This window comes from Pteropus vampyrus, unplaced genomic scaffold, assembly GCF_000151845.1.
Source record: "Pteropus vampyrus isolate Shadow unplaced genomic scaffold, Pvam_2.0 Scaffold225, whole genome shotgun sequence".
Lineage (NCBI taxonomy): Eukaryota > Metazoa > Chordata > Mammalia > Chiroptera > Pteropodidae > Pteropus > Pteropus vampyrus.
In genome coordinates, this window is record NW_011889006.1 from 830,449 (window position 1) to 847,951 (window position 17,503).

Consider the following 17,503-nt stretch of genomic DNA (forward strand, 5'->3'; position numbering starts at 1 on the left):
TCTCTCCAAAGTGTGCAGAGCCCTGGGAGGCCCAGGCTGCTGGGCCCCAGTGTGTGGGCACCCCATGCCAGCCCAGCCTCCCTGACCTCTGCCTTGCTGTAGAGGTCTTGTGATACGGCTGCTCTGAATCTTATGCTGCAGGCTGACCCCGGGTCTGGTCATGTTCCCTCCCATGAACCCTTTCTCTTTCTCCTCCTCCTTCGTTCTTGGCTATCGCTGACCCTTACCTTCCCCTCTACCTCAGGGAAGCTCAGAGCTCACAGCCCAGCCACAGGGACCCCAGGAAAATGTGTAGGAGTCGCTTACCCACTCAGACTGGTGGGGGCAGGTGCTGGGATGGGGACTGATGAGGTGGCCTCCCTGTGCTTGCACGGCTGGGTGCTCCCCCGGCCTTATGCCATCTTCCAAGTCCAGTTTATTGTTATTTTCATTATTTTAATGTGAAATATAAGGTATATCAGGACATACTTCAGCTCTACATAAAAATAAAGAGAAAAATAACACACCTATGTACCCACTACTGTGCTCTGTCAAATCCTTTTTACCATGTTTATTTCACATCTTTGCATTTTTAAAGAGATAGCATCTTATGCCCTTAGCGGAAGACAGCTGTGTCTTCCCTCACCCTTTCCCCCTCCCTCTCTCTCCAGAGGCAAACACTTTCAGAAACTGGTGTGTGTCATTCAGCGGCCTGTTTTTATGCTTTTGCTATTAATCCATAAGGATATATTTGTGAATGATGTGGGAGATTGTTTTCTATTTTACACCTCCATATATTAAAGGTACCCTTCTGTATACGTCCCTCTGCACCTTTTCATTATGCACTGTTTTTGAGATTTATCTGTGTTGACACTTGTGGCTCTAGTTCATCTGTGAATAAAATGCAATCCGTGTATCGGTTCTCCTATGGATGGCCATGTAGCTCATTTTCAGTTTTGGAAATTGCCACTGATGTTGCAGTGAGCCCTCTGTTATATATATGCACTACATCTCTTTGGCTCGTGTGCAGGGGTCTCTTGGGTGTGTTCTGAGAGATGCGGGGGACGTTCCAGGGTGGGAGGAAGCCCTTCTACTTTTCAAGGAATGGCCCTGCTGCCTTCCATGGGGGCTGTGGCTGCTCGCCCCGACAGACTGGGGGTGCTGCCCCCATTGCTCCACCCCTATCCTTGCTGCACTTGGTTTTGTCCCACTTAGATTTTCTTCCAGCCTACTGGGTGTGAAATGGCATCTCACTGAGGTTTTAATTTGCATTCCTCTGACTACTAGTGAAATAGGGCATCTTTTCATGTTTATTGGCCACTTACAATTTTGTTCTTAATCCTTTCTTTTTCCTTTTTGTGAAAGTAATACAAGGGGGTGGCTCCATAGTGTAGTGATTAGCATGTCTGCTTTACATGCAGAAGGTCCTGGCAACATCCGTAGGTCAGATGTGGAAGTGTGTGTGTGTGTGTTGGGGTGGGGGAGATTAAAGAAGGAAAAATAAATAAATAAAAGTAATACAAAGACATGCTCTAGGATGAAGATGAAAGCAATGGTGCCCCCCACCCCACCCTCACTCACTTCCTGTTCCCTTCTCCAGGGACAACTATATTAGTAAAATCTGACTAGGTAATTTATTCTTATGGTTAAAACCTCAAAAGAGTGCAAATATACATCGAGAGTCTGCTTTTGCCTGCTCTGCCCCTCCCCCTCCACGATTGCAGGTAACCACATTCAGGTACCACATTCTTTAGTTTCTTATGCATCGTCCAGTAGTCCTTAATGCAAATACAAACATAGATTCCTATTTCCCCTCTTTTCTTACGCAAAGGTAGCAATCTATGTACACTATTCTATTCTTCGCTGTTTTTTACTTTATAAATCTTACTATAGATAGATCCTACTGGAGATCTTTCCATGTTAGCATATAGAAATCTTGAACTCTTTTTTCATTTAAAACTCATTTTTGTTCCATATCCTAGACAAATGTGGAAATCATGTTCCTATCAATTACATAGTTTTAAGCATTTAAAAAATATTTTAAAATTGTGGTAAATATTCATAACATAAATTTGCCATCTTAACCATTTTAAGTGTACAGTTCAGTGGCATTAAGCACATTCTCACTGTTGTGCAGCCATCACCACCATCCACCTATAGAACTATTTTCTTCTTGTGAAACTGAAACCTACACCCATTAAATAACTCCCCATCCGCTTTCCCCACCCCCACCCCTGGCAACCACCATTCTACTTTCCGTGTCTATGAATTTGACTATTCTCAGTACTTCATGTGAGTGGAATCATACAGTATTTGTTCTTTTGTGACCGGCTTATTTCAGGTAGCATGATGGCTTCAAGGTGTACATGTGTTGTAGCCTGTGTCTGGATTTCTGACCTCTATCTCTCTCTTACAGCTACAGACTATTCCATTATGTGGCTCTATTTTATTATTTAACTAGTCCCCTCTGATGGACACTTGGGCTGTTTCTAATCTTTATCATTCCTGCCAGTGCTGCGGCAAAGACCCTTGTACAAATGCAGATGTGCTCTTAGAGTCAATGAGCAGCAGCAAGATTGCTGAATCAAAGGGCAAGAACATCTGTGATTCTGAGCAAGACTGCCAATTGTCCCCACTAGGGTTGCACCATTTTGCACTTCTTCCAGCAACGTAATAAGAGAAAGCAATCACGTTGAACTTTTTTCATTGTTTCTTTGCCAGCTACTCCCAGGTCTCCAAATATTTTGCTTATTCCAGGAGAATTTAGCTCACTTGGCCCACTCTTCTACTTTGTCTCCCCGCATCCTCCCAAAAACATCCTGTTGCTGTTGTGGGTTCTCCTTTGTGATTTTTATAAACCCGGGTTATTTCTCGTTCTGTCTACTCCTCAAGCACTCTGCTCTGTGTCTTCCTCCCACCACTTCCATGTCACTTAATTTTACCTCATCAAGACTGAACAAGCTTTACATTCTCTTCTGTAACCACAATAGAGTCTTGGGTGTTTTGTTTTATAGACGAGTCTAAATATTGAAAAAAAATCAAAAACCAATGTTTGCACGATTTATATATTATTGTGACTGCATAATTTTATTACCTGTTCTTGTCTTGAACCCTCCACTAGTGCTTTTCAATGTTCTTTGAACAAACGGCAGAACCATTTTGTGTGTGTGTGTGTGTGTGCGCGCGTGCGCGCGCGCGCCTTTAAAATGCATATTCCCAGGCTCTACCCCAGACCCGCCAAGATATATGTGGGACCCGGAGTTTTCCCCAGATGATTCTATGCAGTAGCGGTGGCTTTTGGAGTGTTATACACCTTAGTCACTTTCAGGGAATGTCAGTTGACTTTATTAGATGAAGATCCTCTTGTCTGCAGCCTCACAAGCCCTATGCCCCCTGACAGGCATGTGCCCCCAGCATGCACAGTCCTTACTGTAGGAAACCCCCTTGGACTGGACCTACGCTTTTCTCTTGGCTTCCGATGCTGGGTCTCCTGTGTGGCCTCAGTCTTCTGGCTCTCCTTGCACCCTTCCTCCTCTCTGCCCTTCTGCCTTGCGATTTGGCGAGAAGGAAGGTTCTGGCCCCATCTGGGATTCTGACAGAGCTGCCTTTGAGCAGAGAGCACAGCACAGTAGAAGCATGGAGATGTGCATGGGGTGGACCACAAACATTTCAGAGGGCTCAGATCACTTATTCAACAAGCATTTTCTGACATATATTGTGGGTAGGGCTCTAAGGAAGGTTCTTAGTGAGAGAAAAAGATGAATTTGTCAAGGTAGTAAGTTTCCAAGAAATCTATTGAGGAGTCAGGAGCAGGAGGGATCACTTCTGGCTTCCTCTCTCTCCAGAGATGCCCCAGCACAAGGCGTTTTACTCAGACACAAGCTCTGACCTACTAGTGGGCTTTAAATTCCCTTTAATGGGGCGCGACCATCTTTTAAAGAATTGGATAGAATAGAATTAGAATGCGTCAGCCATAGTAAGGGTTGTTATTATTTTATTTTTTTTCTTCAGCTCTCTCTATTCTTCTGTTAAATATATTCAATGAGTTTTAAATTTGGTTATTGAAGCTTTTTATTTCTAGAAATCCCATCTGGTTCTTTTTCAGTCTGCTGTGTCACTTTTTATAGTTTCCTGTTCTCTGCAGAGATCCTCAAGTGTTTCTTTTATTGATTTAAGGCAGAGTAGGCATTTCTGGTTTACAAATGATGTCTGTATCTGAAGTCTTTCACGTCTGTTTCTGGTGTCTGTTTTGTGGGTTTGTTCTTGCTTGTGGTGTCTAGTTCCCGAGTTCCTGGTTATCTTTGACTATAATCTGGTTATTGCATTTGGAAAATTTGGTATGAATGGTTATGGAGTAGGGGAAAAGTACTTTCCTCAAGAAAGAGTGTGCTCCCAGACTCCTGGGGACACCACCTGTCCAAGACCATCCGAAGCCAAGCTCAAGTCTGGGGTTTTTGCACTACCCAGGGGATTCCAACGGGGCTGTAGCTCCTGGAAGGAGCTGTTCTACTCTGGTTTTAGCCTTCGCCAGGGGCGTATCCCTGAGGGGAGGGGTCTCCTGCTACTTCCACCTTCCATGGGCCTGGGCTGGGATTTCTGCCTCTTCACCTGGTGAAGCTGCCCCTGATAAAAGTTCGTGTCTTCTGGAATCAGCAAATAACCTCAGGGTGAAAGTAGCTTGAGTGTTCTGTATCTACCTGGTTTTCCTTTCGATCTTCTGTTATGACCAGATGATTCTTTGCTGTCTCGTCAGTTCTTTAAGAAGTCTTAAAATAACATCCGTTTGAAAAATCTGGTTGTGGAGTCGTGTTCTGGTCGAGCTGATCCAGAATGGAGTATAACCGCAGCTCTCAGCCCTGTCAGACCCAGAGCCTGCCCTGCTTACCAGGGACAGAAGTCTCATGTGATTTCATGAAATGATGATCTGAATATGTATTTCCTAAGTGAGTTAGGTCAGAAGAGCTTGAGAAACTGCTGTAGGGTGACCCTGGGCAGCATCTGTCTTTCCTCCTTTTCTCCTGTCTGGATTGGGAGTGGAGGGAGGTGGGCTGTGGGAGACCAAGGAGCTCAGATGGCCAAGGCCTGGGCTGCTGGCCTCGCTGGCCTCCCGGGGCTCCAGGCTCCAGGCTCAGGGCCCCAATCTCCCTCTCCCATCTCAGCTTGCCAGGCCTGATGTGTGACTGTTTGGTGTCTGACTGCCACTTCTACATTTCACTTGCCTTCCCCTCCACTTGCAATGCCTCATTATTTTCTTCCCTTCAAGGCTAAACTCAAGCCCCCCCACCCCGCAACTCCGCCCCCATTACACATGAGGGAGTTGTTTCTAGATTCATGTGTTCATCTGGCAGACATTTCCTGAGCCCTGGTCTAGGGGCTGGGGACACAGTGATGAGTTCCACCCAGCCCTGCCTGCCTCGTGGAGCTTGGTGAGGTAGGCAAAAATAAGCAGATCAGCCTGTCAGACCCAGACCCCCGTTTAAGTGGAATTAAAAAATAATACAATCTATCCATATCCGTATTATGTAACATAAGAGGGGGATGGGTCCGGGGTCTGAGTGAGCCTGGAGCTGGGGGGAAGTATCAGGCCAATATAATGCTCTAAGGGTGACAAAAAAGAGCAATGAAAGCAGTATATAACACAATCTATATAAACATAGAAACACATAAATAAGTAAGTTAATTAAAATGTATAATAGATAATGTATATTATAGAAGTAAATGTTGGGCACAATTAGAAGACCCAAGGAAGCAGTCAGAGCTTGCTTCTGAATCATGAATACAGCGGTCACAAATATAGGCATTTGGCTCTTGGCGTAGCTATAAGCGATGCATTTTCTGAAACACCAAAAATCTCCTGATAGAGTTTGAACAATACAAAGGACAGTCTTCCCTCCGTTTATATCTGAGTTGCTTTCCTGGAAAATTCAATGTTTGCTAAAACCATACAAAAACTGCTTTGTGTTTCTGTATGCCACTCTGGGCCCAGAGCACTGCCTGCAGCTGTCCACATGCAAGTGTGCAGCAGAACATTCGAAGCAGGTGTCTCACTGGACAGTCTTCATGGTGCAGATGTCCTGCCCACTAAATGCCAGGTGTGACTTCAATCGCTGGATAATCAAAATTGCTCCCCCCATTTTCAAAACACCCCCTGGTGTGTGGCCCTACTCCCCTGACTCCTGCTGGGAGCCAGTGGCCTCTAGCAAGGCAGAGAGATTGATATAGTGACTGGGGGATCTGGGGAAGCCCTGGGAGCTCCAACTCAACCTGAAGAAGCAGGAGGACTTCCTGGAGGGGGTGACACTCCAGCTGAGCAGAACGCCACGAAGGCATACTCTCTCCAAAAAACTGAGTGCATGTTTCTGGAAGTGGTGACCATTCATGCTGGTGGTGCTAAGGTGGGCTGGGCAAGGCAGCCCTTGGTGGCTCTGTCTGCTCTTGGAATTGCCATTTACCACCTCCCTCAAGGAAGTTCTGTCTTCTCTGAACTTTGACTCACACTTCTTTTCTCCTCCTGAGGGCACCAGGGGCCTCTGCCTGCTCACTGGCTAGATGGAAAATACAGTTTCACTTTTAGTTCCCAGGGGCTGTATGCCAGCTTTTACCAGAGCAGGGACATAGCCTTCCTTCTGGAGGGTAGATGAGAGGGGCTGAAGGAGGGGGCTCCCCGTCTCTGTGATCTGCTCCCCCAGCGGTCCCTTTCTAGGTCCCCCAGCACACTATCTTTTTCCTGCATTCCATGCTACTGGAGCAATGTGCAGTTCTGGAGGCACAGCCCTGCAGCGTGAGAGGCGTCTTAGAGGCCATAAGCCCACTCCCTTGCCCAGGGTGTGATTCCCTCCTCTGACAGGGCACTCACTGCCTCACAGCGCAGCTCTTGTCAAATAGACCTAGTCTCCTGTGTCAGCATTTCACCATGACCCAGAATCCAAGATCTCCTCCCGCCACACTGTAGAATAGGCTTTTCCAACTCATGCATCCTTTTGATAAGCAGAAAAATCTTACACCCTTCTGGAGTTTGGGCTTATGACAATCATTAGTATTTTGTGTGCTTTCCAAAATAAAAATTGTAATAGTGAATTTGTTTCTGGAATTTTGTTTGGCCCTGCCTTAGGTTAAGTTCCCTAAGGTGGGAGAATTATTGAGCCAAGTTCTCAGGAGGAGAGTGAGGGAGCCTTGCTCACACAGGGCAGAGGAAGAGCAGACAAAGATGTAGTTTCAGGGGAAGAGAAGCCTTAGCTTGATCCCACCAGGAGCTGGGGAGTGACCGGCACACAGACAGTCTCCCAGAGGCCAGGCTGTTACCTGCCTGCGCCAGCCACTGGATGGGTCTGCTCTTTGGGAGGGGGATGTAACTTCTCAGGTATCTATGGCAGTTGGCCAGAGAAGGATGCAGGTGTGAGCTGACAGCTGCCAATGTCCACAAAAGCTGGGCACTAACAGGGCAAAAGGTGAGGGCCCAAGAATCTCAGATTAATCTCCCGTGGGGCAGAAAGCATGTATCCACCTCACAAGTGAGACCCTGTTCTCAAACCTCCTATCGGGACTCTCCATTCCTCTTAGTCTAGGACGCTCTAAGTTCTTCAGGGTTCTTCCAACCACTACCTCTTTACGTGGGGAGCTGAGGTGAGATTTGAGGGCAGGGCTGCAGGCTGGGGTTTTCTCGGTGGAGGGCCCTGAGCCTTATGTGAACCAGTCTCCCTGCTTCGCCCACCCTACCACAGACTGCCTCTTCAAGGTGTGCCCCATGAACCGCTACTCGGCCCAGAAGCAGTACTGGAAGGCCAAACAGACCAAGCAGGACAAGGAGAAGATTGCCGATGTGGTGCTGCTGCAGAAGTTGCAGGTGTGTGTGCGCAGGGGTGCGCTGTGTGTGTGTATGCATTAGGAACCTGAGCACGCACCCAGGGCCACTGCTTGCCAGAGCTGACGGGGGCCCTGTGGCGGAGCTGGTTTTTAAAACCCCAAAGTGCAAGATTGGTGTGCACTGCTGTGAGTGAGGTGGAAGGAGTAGAGTGTCCTCCCAGTGATCCACTCGTCTCTATATGACCCTTTGTGCCACTTAGAAGAAGGTGCCCCTTCCTCCAGGCTGGCACAGCCCTATGCCAGGGCACGTGGCTCAGTGAGTGGAAGGTAGACAGGGTTCAGCTCCCACCCAACCCTTCAGCTAGACACCGTGGTGCAGTGAACAACCTGTATAGCTGTGCAGTGGCTCCAGGGAACATGATTTGAGAACTAGTCTTAATGTCTCCCCTTTGTTTTACAGAATTGGAGCCTGGGACCTATAGAGGGGACTGAGCTTTCTGTGGTTATCCTCTAAGTTTGCAGTAGGGCCTAGATGGTCCCTGGGTCTCTGACTCACCTTGGATTCCTTGGACAGATGGGTGGTGTAAGGTGTGAGGGCCTGGTGGTTGCTCATGGGCCTTCGGGTCAGTGGCCCAGTTCAAATCCTGGGCAGTCCTCTCTGGACAGAGCTCAGGGCCCCAGGCCCAGGCCCCATGGAGAGGAGAGTGAGAGGCTTTGGTGTGTTAGCACTTTGCACACTACTTCTGAGACTCTCTTGGCCCTGATGCCCCCCACCTCCTGTGTTCCTTGCCCTGAGGAGTGAGTGTGAAATGGGAGAATGGTGAGCCTGCCCCACAGCTGTGAACTAGGCTGGAGAGAGAGGGCTGGGGGGTGGGCTGCCTAAGCTCTGTGATGAAGAACCCCATCCCTTTCCCTGGGCTGGGACTGTCACAGGCTTCCTGCTGCTACTGACACAGGCTGAGGCTGAACTGGGAATCTGGTCTGGGCACAGGGCCCTCATATGTGCACAGACACTGCTCAGAACTACATGTAGTCACACAGCTATGTACTGTGGGTCTGCGGAAAGTCACTGGTACACAGCAAAGCTCCCCTACAGCCACCTTCACGCTGGCCTCAGTCTTGAGGCCCCTTTAATGGGACCGAAAAGAAAGCAGAGGGACCAGTGCTCTCAGGAAGTGCCAGTCTGGAGCCCCTGACTCCAGGAACTCCCCCTGTCTGATGGAGGAGATAGAGCCTGTCCCCAGCTGGGGTAGCTTTCAGTCTAATGTGACATAAGTGCCAAAAAAGGTGTCCTTAATGGAGTGCAAACCAGATCCTCAAGGCCTCCAGAGCTGCATCCATCAGAATTGAATGTGGCCAATCAGGGAAGGCTCCCTGGAGACAGTGAGCTGGGAACACACACAGTTTTTGGAGGGAGGGTGGAGGAATGAGGTAGAGGAGGAGGGAGTGGCACCAAGCATGCCTGTCAGCCATTGGGCTGGGGCAGGGGTCCCTTGTTGGGGCGTTAGGAATCTGGTGAGGCGGGGGTAGTGAGGCACAGCTTAGGTGTCTGCTGGGCTGTCTGAGGTCATAGGGGACTCAAGGCCTGGCTGGCATGCCCCCTCCAGAGGGAGGTGATGGAGTGGAGACACACTAGTGGTAGGCAGCGTTGAGGGATTTGGTTCCTTGAGCTGCAGGATGTATCACCTCAGGCTGCCCTTCCACACTTAGAGCCTCAGTCCCTCTCAGTAATGGGAGAGAACGGGTCAGATGGCCTCTGAGAGTCACTCTGGGTGCAGTGCCAGAAACTGTGTGTGTGTGCATGCACGTGCATGTGTGTGGGGGAACATGCTCCTCCAGGAGTGGGCTCCTCCACCTAACACGTACCTGTACAGCATGCAGCCCAAATGGAGCAGAAGCAGAACGACACGGAGAACAAGAAGGTGCATGGGGACGTTGTGAAGTATGGCAGTGTGATCCAGGTGAGACCCCCACCCTGCATCTCCCCCTGAGGAGGCCTGGGCTGCTGTTGGGTAAGGAGTGCCAGCTGACATGCCCTCTGTGGGTTTGTCCCCAGTGGGAGGCTCTGGGACTGCCTCTGGGACTGCATATCTGTTTCTGTATATGGCCTGAGTAGCTGTGTCCAAGGGTGTGTGTTCAGCATGGTGGTTACCAGCACCGATTCTGGATCCACGTGGTCTAGGTTCAAATCTTGTCCCTGTGACTTAGGCAAGTTACCTAACTTCCTGGTGCCTCCATGTTCCCATCTGTAAGATCAGGCCAATGATAGTAGTTCCCTCTTGGCATGAAATAATACCTATAAGGTATTTAGAACATCGTTTTATGTGATCACCTGGGTGCCCAACTCGGCGTGTTTGTGTGTATGGTTGTGTGTGTCTCAGTCTGTGTGTTTGAGTCTGTGTGTCTGGCAGTGTGTACAGCCAGCTGTGACCAAGGGTCCAGTAGGCCCCCCCCAGTAACCCCCTCTCTGATGGGCTGGCCTCCTGGGGTTCCTCACCTCACCCCCAGCTCCTGCACATGAAAAGCAACAAGTACCTGACAGTGAACAAGCGGCTGCCGGCCCTGCTGGAGAAGAATGCCATGCGGGTGACGCTGGATGCCACGGGCAATGAGGGCTCCTGGCTCTTCATCCAGCCCTTCTGGAAGCTGCGGAGCAATGGGGACAATGTGAGGACAGGGCCGGGCTGGAGGGCCCCCGTGGGAGGTGAAGGCCACAGCTCCAGAGGAGCTTCTAGATGCTCTTTGATGTGGGCATTGAATCAGGTCATGTCCACTTTTTAGAGGAGCAGACTGAGACCAGAGAGAGGCCTGGGGCTTTGGCCCTTCTCACCCTTACTCTGCCGGCTTGTCCCCATAGGTGGTCGTGGGGGACAAGGTGATCCTGAATCCCGTCAATGCTGGGCAGCCTCTGCATGCCAGTAATTATGAGCTCAGTGACAATGCTGGCTGCAAGGAGGTGAGTGGGGTGGTGGGGCCAGCCCTTCAGGGGAGAGGTGACCCACAGTCCTGAGGGTATGGACCCACCCCTCCCCACCAGGGTCTCTTCCTCCAGTCCCTTCTGGCCCACTGGTTAAGTTGGGGCTCACCGCTCTCCCACCCATCTCCCAACATTGCCCCCATTCTCTACCCCGCAGGTTGGCAGCCCCAGGGCACTTGGGCTGAGTTTTGAGGGCTCTGGCTGGGAGAAGACACCTCCTCCTGTGCTCTTGTGGGGGCTGGGCTAGTCCTCTCCTTGCCCCTCTCTAGGACTTCAGTGATGCCTCGCTCCTCAATGGTTTGGGTCTGCCTGGCATCATGGGTCTCTCCGCCCTTCCCCAGGTCAACTCCGTGAACTGCAACACCAGCTGGAAGATCAACCTCTTCATGCAGTTTCGAGACCACATGGATGAGGTGTTGAAAGGGGTAAGGTCATGGAGCACCCTCCAACCCCTGCCCCGCCACTGCCTTACCATTCCTGCCCTGTACCCAGCTCTGCTCGCCATCTGGCCCTTCCCTCCATGCACCCCCTGCTCTGGCTCTCTCCGCCCCCACAGGGGCCCACCCACCAGCCCCAACTTGACCTCCCCTTCTCTTGTTTCTGGCCTCATAATCTCCCTCTCCAAGTTCTGGCTGTTCTCAGTTTGTTCACTTGCTAAGGGGGTGTCAGTGGACTAGGGTCCCCATCCTCCCACCTTGGGGTGGGCCCAGATCTTTTGAACACCCTGTCCCCTTCCCCACACCAGCTCGCTGGATCCAGACCAGGCCCCCTACTCTTTGCCCTGTGCCCTCTTGGACAAGGACATGAAGCGACTGAGTCAGGGCCTGTGTCCTGGTTCTAGACCTGCCAGTGTGGACGCTAGAACATGAGGGGTTGACAGGTGGGGAGGGATGAGCCTGCGGAGGAGAAAGTACTGCTGGAAAATATCGCAGTAAAGACTTTCGGAGGGACCAGAGCAGAGGGTGGAAGGAGGGCTGGAAGAGGTCGTCAGAGAAACCCTGAAAACCAGACGTAGGGGGAGAGAGGATTCAGAGGTTCCCAAGGGGGCTTATAGGGGATGAAACTAGCCAGTTGGGGTGCAGGCGGTAAGTGCAGGGGAAGATTTGAGGGGCAGATTTGGGGGAAGCAGTGAGGGTGGGACTCCTCAACTAGGGGAATTAGCGGTGATACCTGTTAAAGGGACAGGTGACAGGCTCACGAACAGCTACCTAAGGAGGCCGCCCTATGTTTACTACACAGAAACCTGTAGTGTTCCCTTTGCCCTTCTCCCCCAGCCAGGCTACTCTGTCAGACTTTCCTGTCCCCCTCAGGCTTCCTCAGTCCCTCGTCCTCCTCCCTCCCACCTCCCAGACTGTTTCCCATCTATCCATGCTCTGTGCCTTTCTCTCCCTCCCTTAAGCCTGCACATCATCCGCACATCAGTCAAGGCCCAGTCCACGTGCCACGTCCTCTTGGAATCCTTCCCTCATTATACATTCCAGCTCCAATTTTGTGTAGCACTTAGAAAAGGAAGCATCACTGGGCCAAACCCTCAGGTGCTGCCCAGAGTGGTTTTGGTGACTCTATCATGGCTCCAATGTTAGATTCCAGGCAACTTGGAAGAGAGACTTGAGCTAACAAAGCCCATCCTTTGTTTGGTGTCACCCTGCACTACCTGGGTGCAGAAGTCACCAGGTTCTGCTATAGTAACTGACCCAATCTGTGTATATGTGTTCATCTCTTCATTCATCCACTCAACGCATTCCCTCCATAGATGTCGGCTGAGTACTTTGTGTCCAGCGCAGTGCAGGAGAAACAGATAATGCTGTCAGTAACAGTGATAGGAGTGGCAGCCGTGCCCTGAGAGCCTGCTGAGTGGTTCGCTATGGGAGGAAGTGTAGTGGGGAGGTGAGGGTGTGGGCTCTGGAGCTGCGGTATGGATTCATGTCCCATTTGTCCCTAGCTACATGACCTTCGGCAGGACACTTTACCTTCTCTGTGCCTCAGTTTCTCCACCTTTAAAATGGAGATAATGATATATGTATCCAGAGGGTTAGTGTGAAGATTAGGTGAGGAAATTCATGTAAAGGGCTTGCACAGTAGCTGGCACATGATAAGAGCGTAGTGTTACTTCTTTATACAAATTACAGTCCTCACAATTTCTGCAAGGTCAATGTTCCATTTACAGAGGTGGAAACTGAGGCCCAGAGATGTTAAGGGACTTATACAAGGTCACACAGCTTATAAGAACAGGGCCGGGATCCAAACTTGGTCTCAGTGTCCAGAGCTACAGAGATGAACAGGCCATGGTCCCTGCACTCCAGCTGCTCCAGGCCAGCAGGGAGCAAAAGGAATGAGCATGATGTATCAATACTTGGGCAGAAAGGGCCCAAGAGGGGTGTAACCATGGGCCTGGGGAGATCCCTCCTGCCTTCATGGAGGCGGTGACTTGAGATTAGACTTTAGAGGTCAGGCAGGGTTTCTAGAGGTACAGAGTGGGGAGGGGGATGATCAAGGGCAGGTTCGAACATGAAAGGCTGGGGAAGACTCTGGGTAAGAGCATGTCCCGCCCCAGCTGTCTGGAGCTTCCGAATTTGGGGTCTAAGCTGAGGGCTATGGGCAGTGCCTAGCTGAGGGTCCTGGCTGCCCTCTGGTGGGGTTCAGCGTGCATCTCACCCTCTGCTTGCTGGCTCTGGAAGGAGCAAGTGGGGTCCAGCCAGCCGCACCTGCATCTGAGGCATGTGGTGTTGGCCCCTGGGAGGGTCCTTATCCATTCTGAGCCTACACCCGCTGCCTGCAGGGAGACGTGGTGCGGCTGTTCCATGCGGAGCAGGAGAAGTTCCTGACTTGTGATGAGTACAAGGGCAAGCTGCAGGTGTTCCTGCGTACTACACTGCGCCAGTCTGCCACCTCGGCCACCAGCTCCAACGCCCTCTGGGAGGTGGAGGTCAGATTCCTGCTTTTGGTGCCTGGGACCCAGCCCTTCTCTCCAGCTCTGGGCTCCACCCCTCCCTCTTCCCCCATCACCGTGGGGGGTGGGAGGTCAACCCTGCCTCTACTCTGAGCACCCCCAGAGTCAAGAGGCCAGGAGAGGTCCAGGAGACACCTACCCAGAGCTCTCTAGGCCTCCAGTGCCCCTCCTTGCCATGCTTCCCCCTTTGAACTTCTCCTCCCTGAATAACCTCACCCCTGCCTCACCCCTGCACCCCCCAGGTGGTCCACCATGACCCCTGTCGTGGAGGAGCTGGCCACTGGAATGGCCTGTACCGCTTCAAGCACCTGGCCACGGGCAACTACTTGGCTGCTGAGGTGAGTGGGGAGGCGAAAGGCATCCTGGGAGCTCAGGCTATGTGTGCTTAGGGGCATGCACAAGCATGTGTGCCTGGTGCCCGTCTACACACATAGATGTGTCTGTGGAATCCGGCTTACTTGTACTCATACATTTATTTAACATATTATCAAATGAATGCACAACTGTAAATAAGCCTAATAAATATTATGCCGCTACTATTTGCCAGGAGCTATTCTAGGCACTGGGAGATAGCGGTGAGCAAAATTCCCAGAATGGAACTTACATTCAATATCCATGTGTGTCCATAATGCACAGGCTTGTGTGTATTGGGATATTCCTGTGTGTGTGTGTGTGTGTGTGTGTGGTGTGTGTGTGTGTGTGTGTGTGTGTGTGTGTGTGTGTGTGTGTGTGTGTTTGTGTGTGTGTGTTCATCTGTGGGTCTGGAGAGGGACCATGAAGGGTAGGATCTGGGGGCTCTCATTGGTGGCTCCTCCAGGAGTCACATGGATTTTGGGGCTGGGGTGGCTACTGGGAGGGTGGGGGCTGCCTGCCCCAACCTAGGGCTGTATGTAGACTTTATTTTGGGGTAGGAGTCATGTGAGTATAGCTTGGTATTCAATAGCTCTCCCCCATCTTGTATCTTTGTCTAGGAGAACCCCAGCTACAAGGGCGATGCCTCTGATCCCAAGGCAGCAGGAGTGGTGAGGACCAAAGCAGGGCTCTAGGGCCAGGGGAACAGTGACTAACCTTGTGCATCACTCTCTGGGTGGGCGGGGCAGGGGAGGCCATGAGACCCTGGGAGGTGGATTAGAGAGAGAAGGCCTCTCGGGTAGGATCTTGGTGGTTTTAGGGGGCCCAAGAGGAGGGAGGAACTCCTGCCTGAGCTGGGATCTTCACCCCAGGGTGTGCAGGGTCGTGCAGGTCGCCGGAACGCTGGGGAGAAGATCAAGTACCGCCTCGTGGCTGTGCCTCATGGCAACGACATTGCCTCGCTCTTTGAGCTGGACCCCACCACACTGCAGAAAACTGACTCTTTTGTGCCCCGGTGGGTAGGCGCCATGTGCCTGGGGGCTGGCTGGGGGTACCCAGGTTGGGCCTGCCTGTCCCTGGATTCCCTGCATCCCCTACTTCTTTGTTCTCCTGAGGTCCTTGGGCCTTAGGAACTGCATGACCTGTCCCCCTGGGGATTGAGCTCTGAGACTTGTAGGCAGGTAACTGCTATTGAACTCTTGCTGTGCTAGTGGCTTTATCGAAATGCTTTCTCTCCAGCATTCTTTGCTCCTGTCAATCTGGATGTTTAGGAGCAGGCTGCATGATAGTTTGTCCAGGGTATACTGGACTCCTGACCTGTAAGGCCCCTAACCTTGAGATTCTAGGACTTTACATCAAGAAACTTCCTGGGTGTCAATCAGGCATTATCATTTACTAGCCGTATGACCTCAGGCCACGTGCTCAATCACTGTGCCCCAATTTCATCACCTGTCAAGTGGGAATATCTAGTCTACCCAGAGTCACTATAGGCCCACGATACCTTATCTGAAACTCTTGGGGCTAGTTCCATTTGGAGATTCAGATTGCTTTTCATTTCAGAAAGGTAATTATATTTCATAATCAAAGACATGAGTATTTCTGCTGTGAAACACATGTATATTGAGACTAAATGGGATAAACAGTCTCAATAGCCTCATTTGTCCAAATGAATTTTGGTCCCAAGTTTACAAACAAGCCTTGGCTTTTCGAGCGCTTTGGGTTTGGGGAGTGTGGGTGAGGCGTGTGTGCCTGGGTAAGCGTGGCCGTTAGCACGGGGCCTAGGGCGCTTGCTGGTCACTTGTCTCTGGCTCCTCACCTGGAGGGGACCAACCCCTGACTCATGGCTGCTGGGTGTGGAGCGTTAGCACGGGGCCTAGGGCGCTTGCTGGTCACTGGTCACTTGGCTCTTCACCTGGAGGGGACCAACCCCTGACTCATGGCTGCTGGGTGTGGAGCGAGGTGGAAGATGTGAAGCCCTTGGGGGTTAGAGAGGGCACACAGCTGTGACTTGCTCCGTGGCGCATTCTGTGCCCTTCCCCTGGCTCTGCCTGCAGGAACTCGTACGTCCGGCTGCGGCACCTCTGCACCAACACGTGGATCCAGAGCACCAACGTGCCCATCGATGTTGAGGAGGAGCGGCCCATCCGGCTCATGGTGCGGGATGCCCAGGGCCGGGGGGCTGGGCTGGGGTCCGAGCTTGTCCCTGGGCACCCTGCTGACCTCTGTCCCTGCAGCTGGGCACCTGCCCCACCAAGGAGGACAAGGAGGCCTTTGCCATCGTGTCGGTTCCTGTGTCCGAGATCCGAGACCTGGACTTTGCCAACGATGCCAGCTCCATGTTGGCCAGTGCCGTGGAGAAACTGAACGAGGGCTTCATCAGCCAGAATGACCGGAGGTGCTCAGGACAGGGTTACTGAGATTTTCTGAGAGGCTTGTCCTCCCGGGGTCTGCTTTTCATGAACAAAGGAGTTACGAAGCAGAGGCTGGGCAGGCTGGGCTTGCATGGGGGGCACAGAAGTGGGGACTGATTTCTGTGGGGCTCTGGGTAGCCCCAGGCCCCTGCCTCACTGTTCACGTACTCCCAGAATTAATCCTATGATGGAGCTCTCATTACCCCTGTTTTACTGATGATGGGACTGAGGTTCAGAGAGACTTGTCCAAGGTCACACAGCTAGTTAAATGGCAGACAGAATGGAAATGATGAATCCTTCACACCAAACACCCTGCCTTGTGCCCTGTTGTTCCTTTTCAGATTGGAGTACACTGAGAATTTTTTGTCTTGGGGGCACTTCAGAATCCAGAGTGGGTGGGGCAAGGGTGCATTTTGAGAGCAGTTTATGATGAAGCTGGGGAGAGAATTTCAAGGCCAGTGATGATGGGCTTTATGCTTTGGATAGCAGCGCTGGTATGAGACCTCGTGAGAGCTGTATTTGGTCACAAGGGATGGTTAGCCATGGGGGGATGTGAGAGCACATGGTAGGTCCTGGGGGCTTTCTCATAGTCAGCGCCTCACACTCGTCATCCCTCATGTCCTTTTGTGAAGGTTTGTTATCCAGCTGCTGGAGGACCTGGTGTTCTTTGTCAGTGATGTCCCCAACAATGGGCAGAACGTCCTCGACATCATGGTCACCAAGCCCAACCGGGAACGGCAGAAGCTGATGAGGGAGCAGAACATCCTCAAACAGGTGCCTGTGCCCATGAGCAGGACCTGCAGTGGCAGGCCTTGGGGAAGGGGCCAGGCCACATGGAACAGGGTGCCTTTTTAACACAAGTTTGCCTTTTCCTGTCTCTAGTTGACCTACAATCTCTACAGTTTCTCATCATTCCCTTTTAATAAAAAAACTATACATTTACTGAGCACTTAGCATGTGCCAGGCACTGCCCTAAGTGCCCTACATGTATTGGCTCATTCGATTCTCTCAACCTGGCGGAGACCCTATTAT

At 51.4% G+C, this 17,503-nt stretch overlaps 1 protein-coding gene across 1 annotated transcript in view; it reads left to right on the forward strand.

Annotated features, from left to right (window-relative positions):
• ITPR3 (inositol 1,4,5-trisphosphate receptor type 3) overlaps nucleotides 1–17,503 on the forward strand; it is a 64,764-nt gene that overhangs the window by 16,966 nt on the left and 30,295 nt on the right. The window contains exons 3-14 of the mRNA XM_023538499.1: nucleotides 7,701–7,822; nucleotides 9,657–9,743; nucleotides 10,291–10,449; nucleotides 10,640–10,738; nucleotides 11,101–11,184; nucleotides 13,539–13,685; nucleotides 13,952–14,047; nucleotides 14,681–14,731; nucleotides 14,933–15,075; nucleotides 16,115–16,214; nucleotides 16,295–16,455; nucleotides 17,104–17,245. Of these exons, the coding sequence (XP_023394267.1) occupies nucleotides 7,701–7,822; nucleotides 9,657–9,743; nucleotides 10,291–10,449; nucleotides 10,640–10,738; nucleotides 11,101–11,184; nucleotides 13,539–13,685; nucleotides 13,952–14,047; nucleotides 14,681–14,731; nucleotides 14,933–15,075; nucleotides 16,115–16,214; nucleotides 16,295–16,455; nucleotides 17,104–17,245 (1,391 nt within the window). The remainder of the gene's footprint in view (nucleotides 1–7,700; nucleotides 7,823–9,656; nucleotides 9,744–10,290; nucleotides 10,450–10,639; nucleotides 10,739–11,100; nucleotides 11,185–13,538; nucleotides 13,686–13,951; nucleotides 14,048–14,680; nucleotides 14,732–14,932; nucleotides 15,076–16,114; nucleotides 16,215–16,294; nucleotides 16,456–17,103; nucleotides 17,246–17,503) is intronic.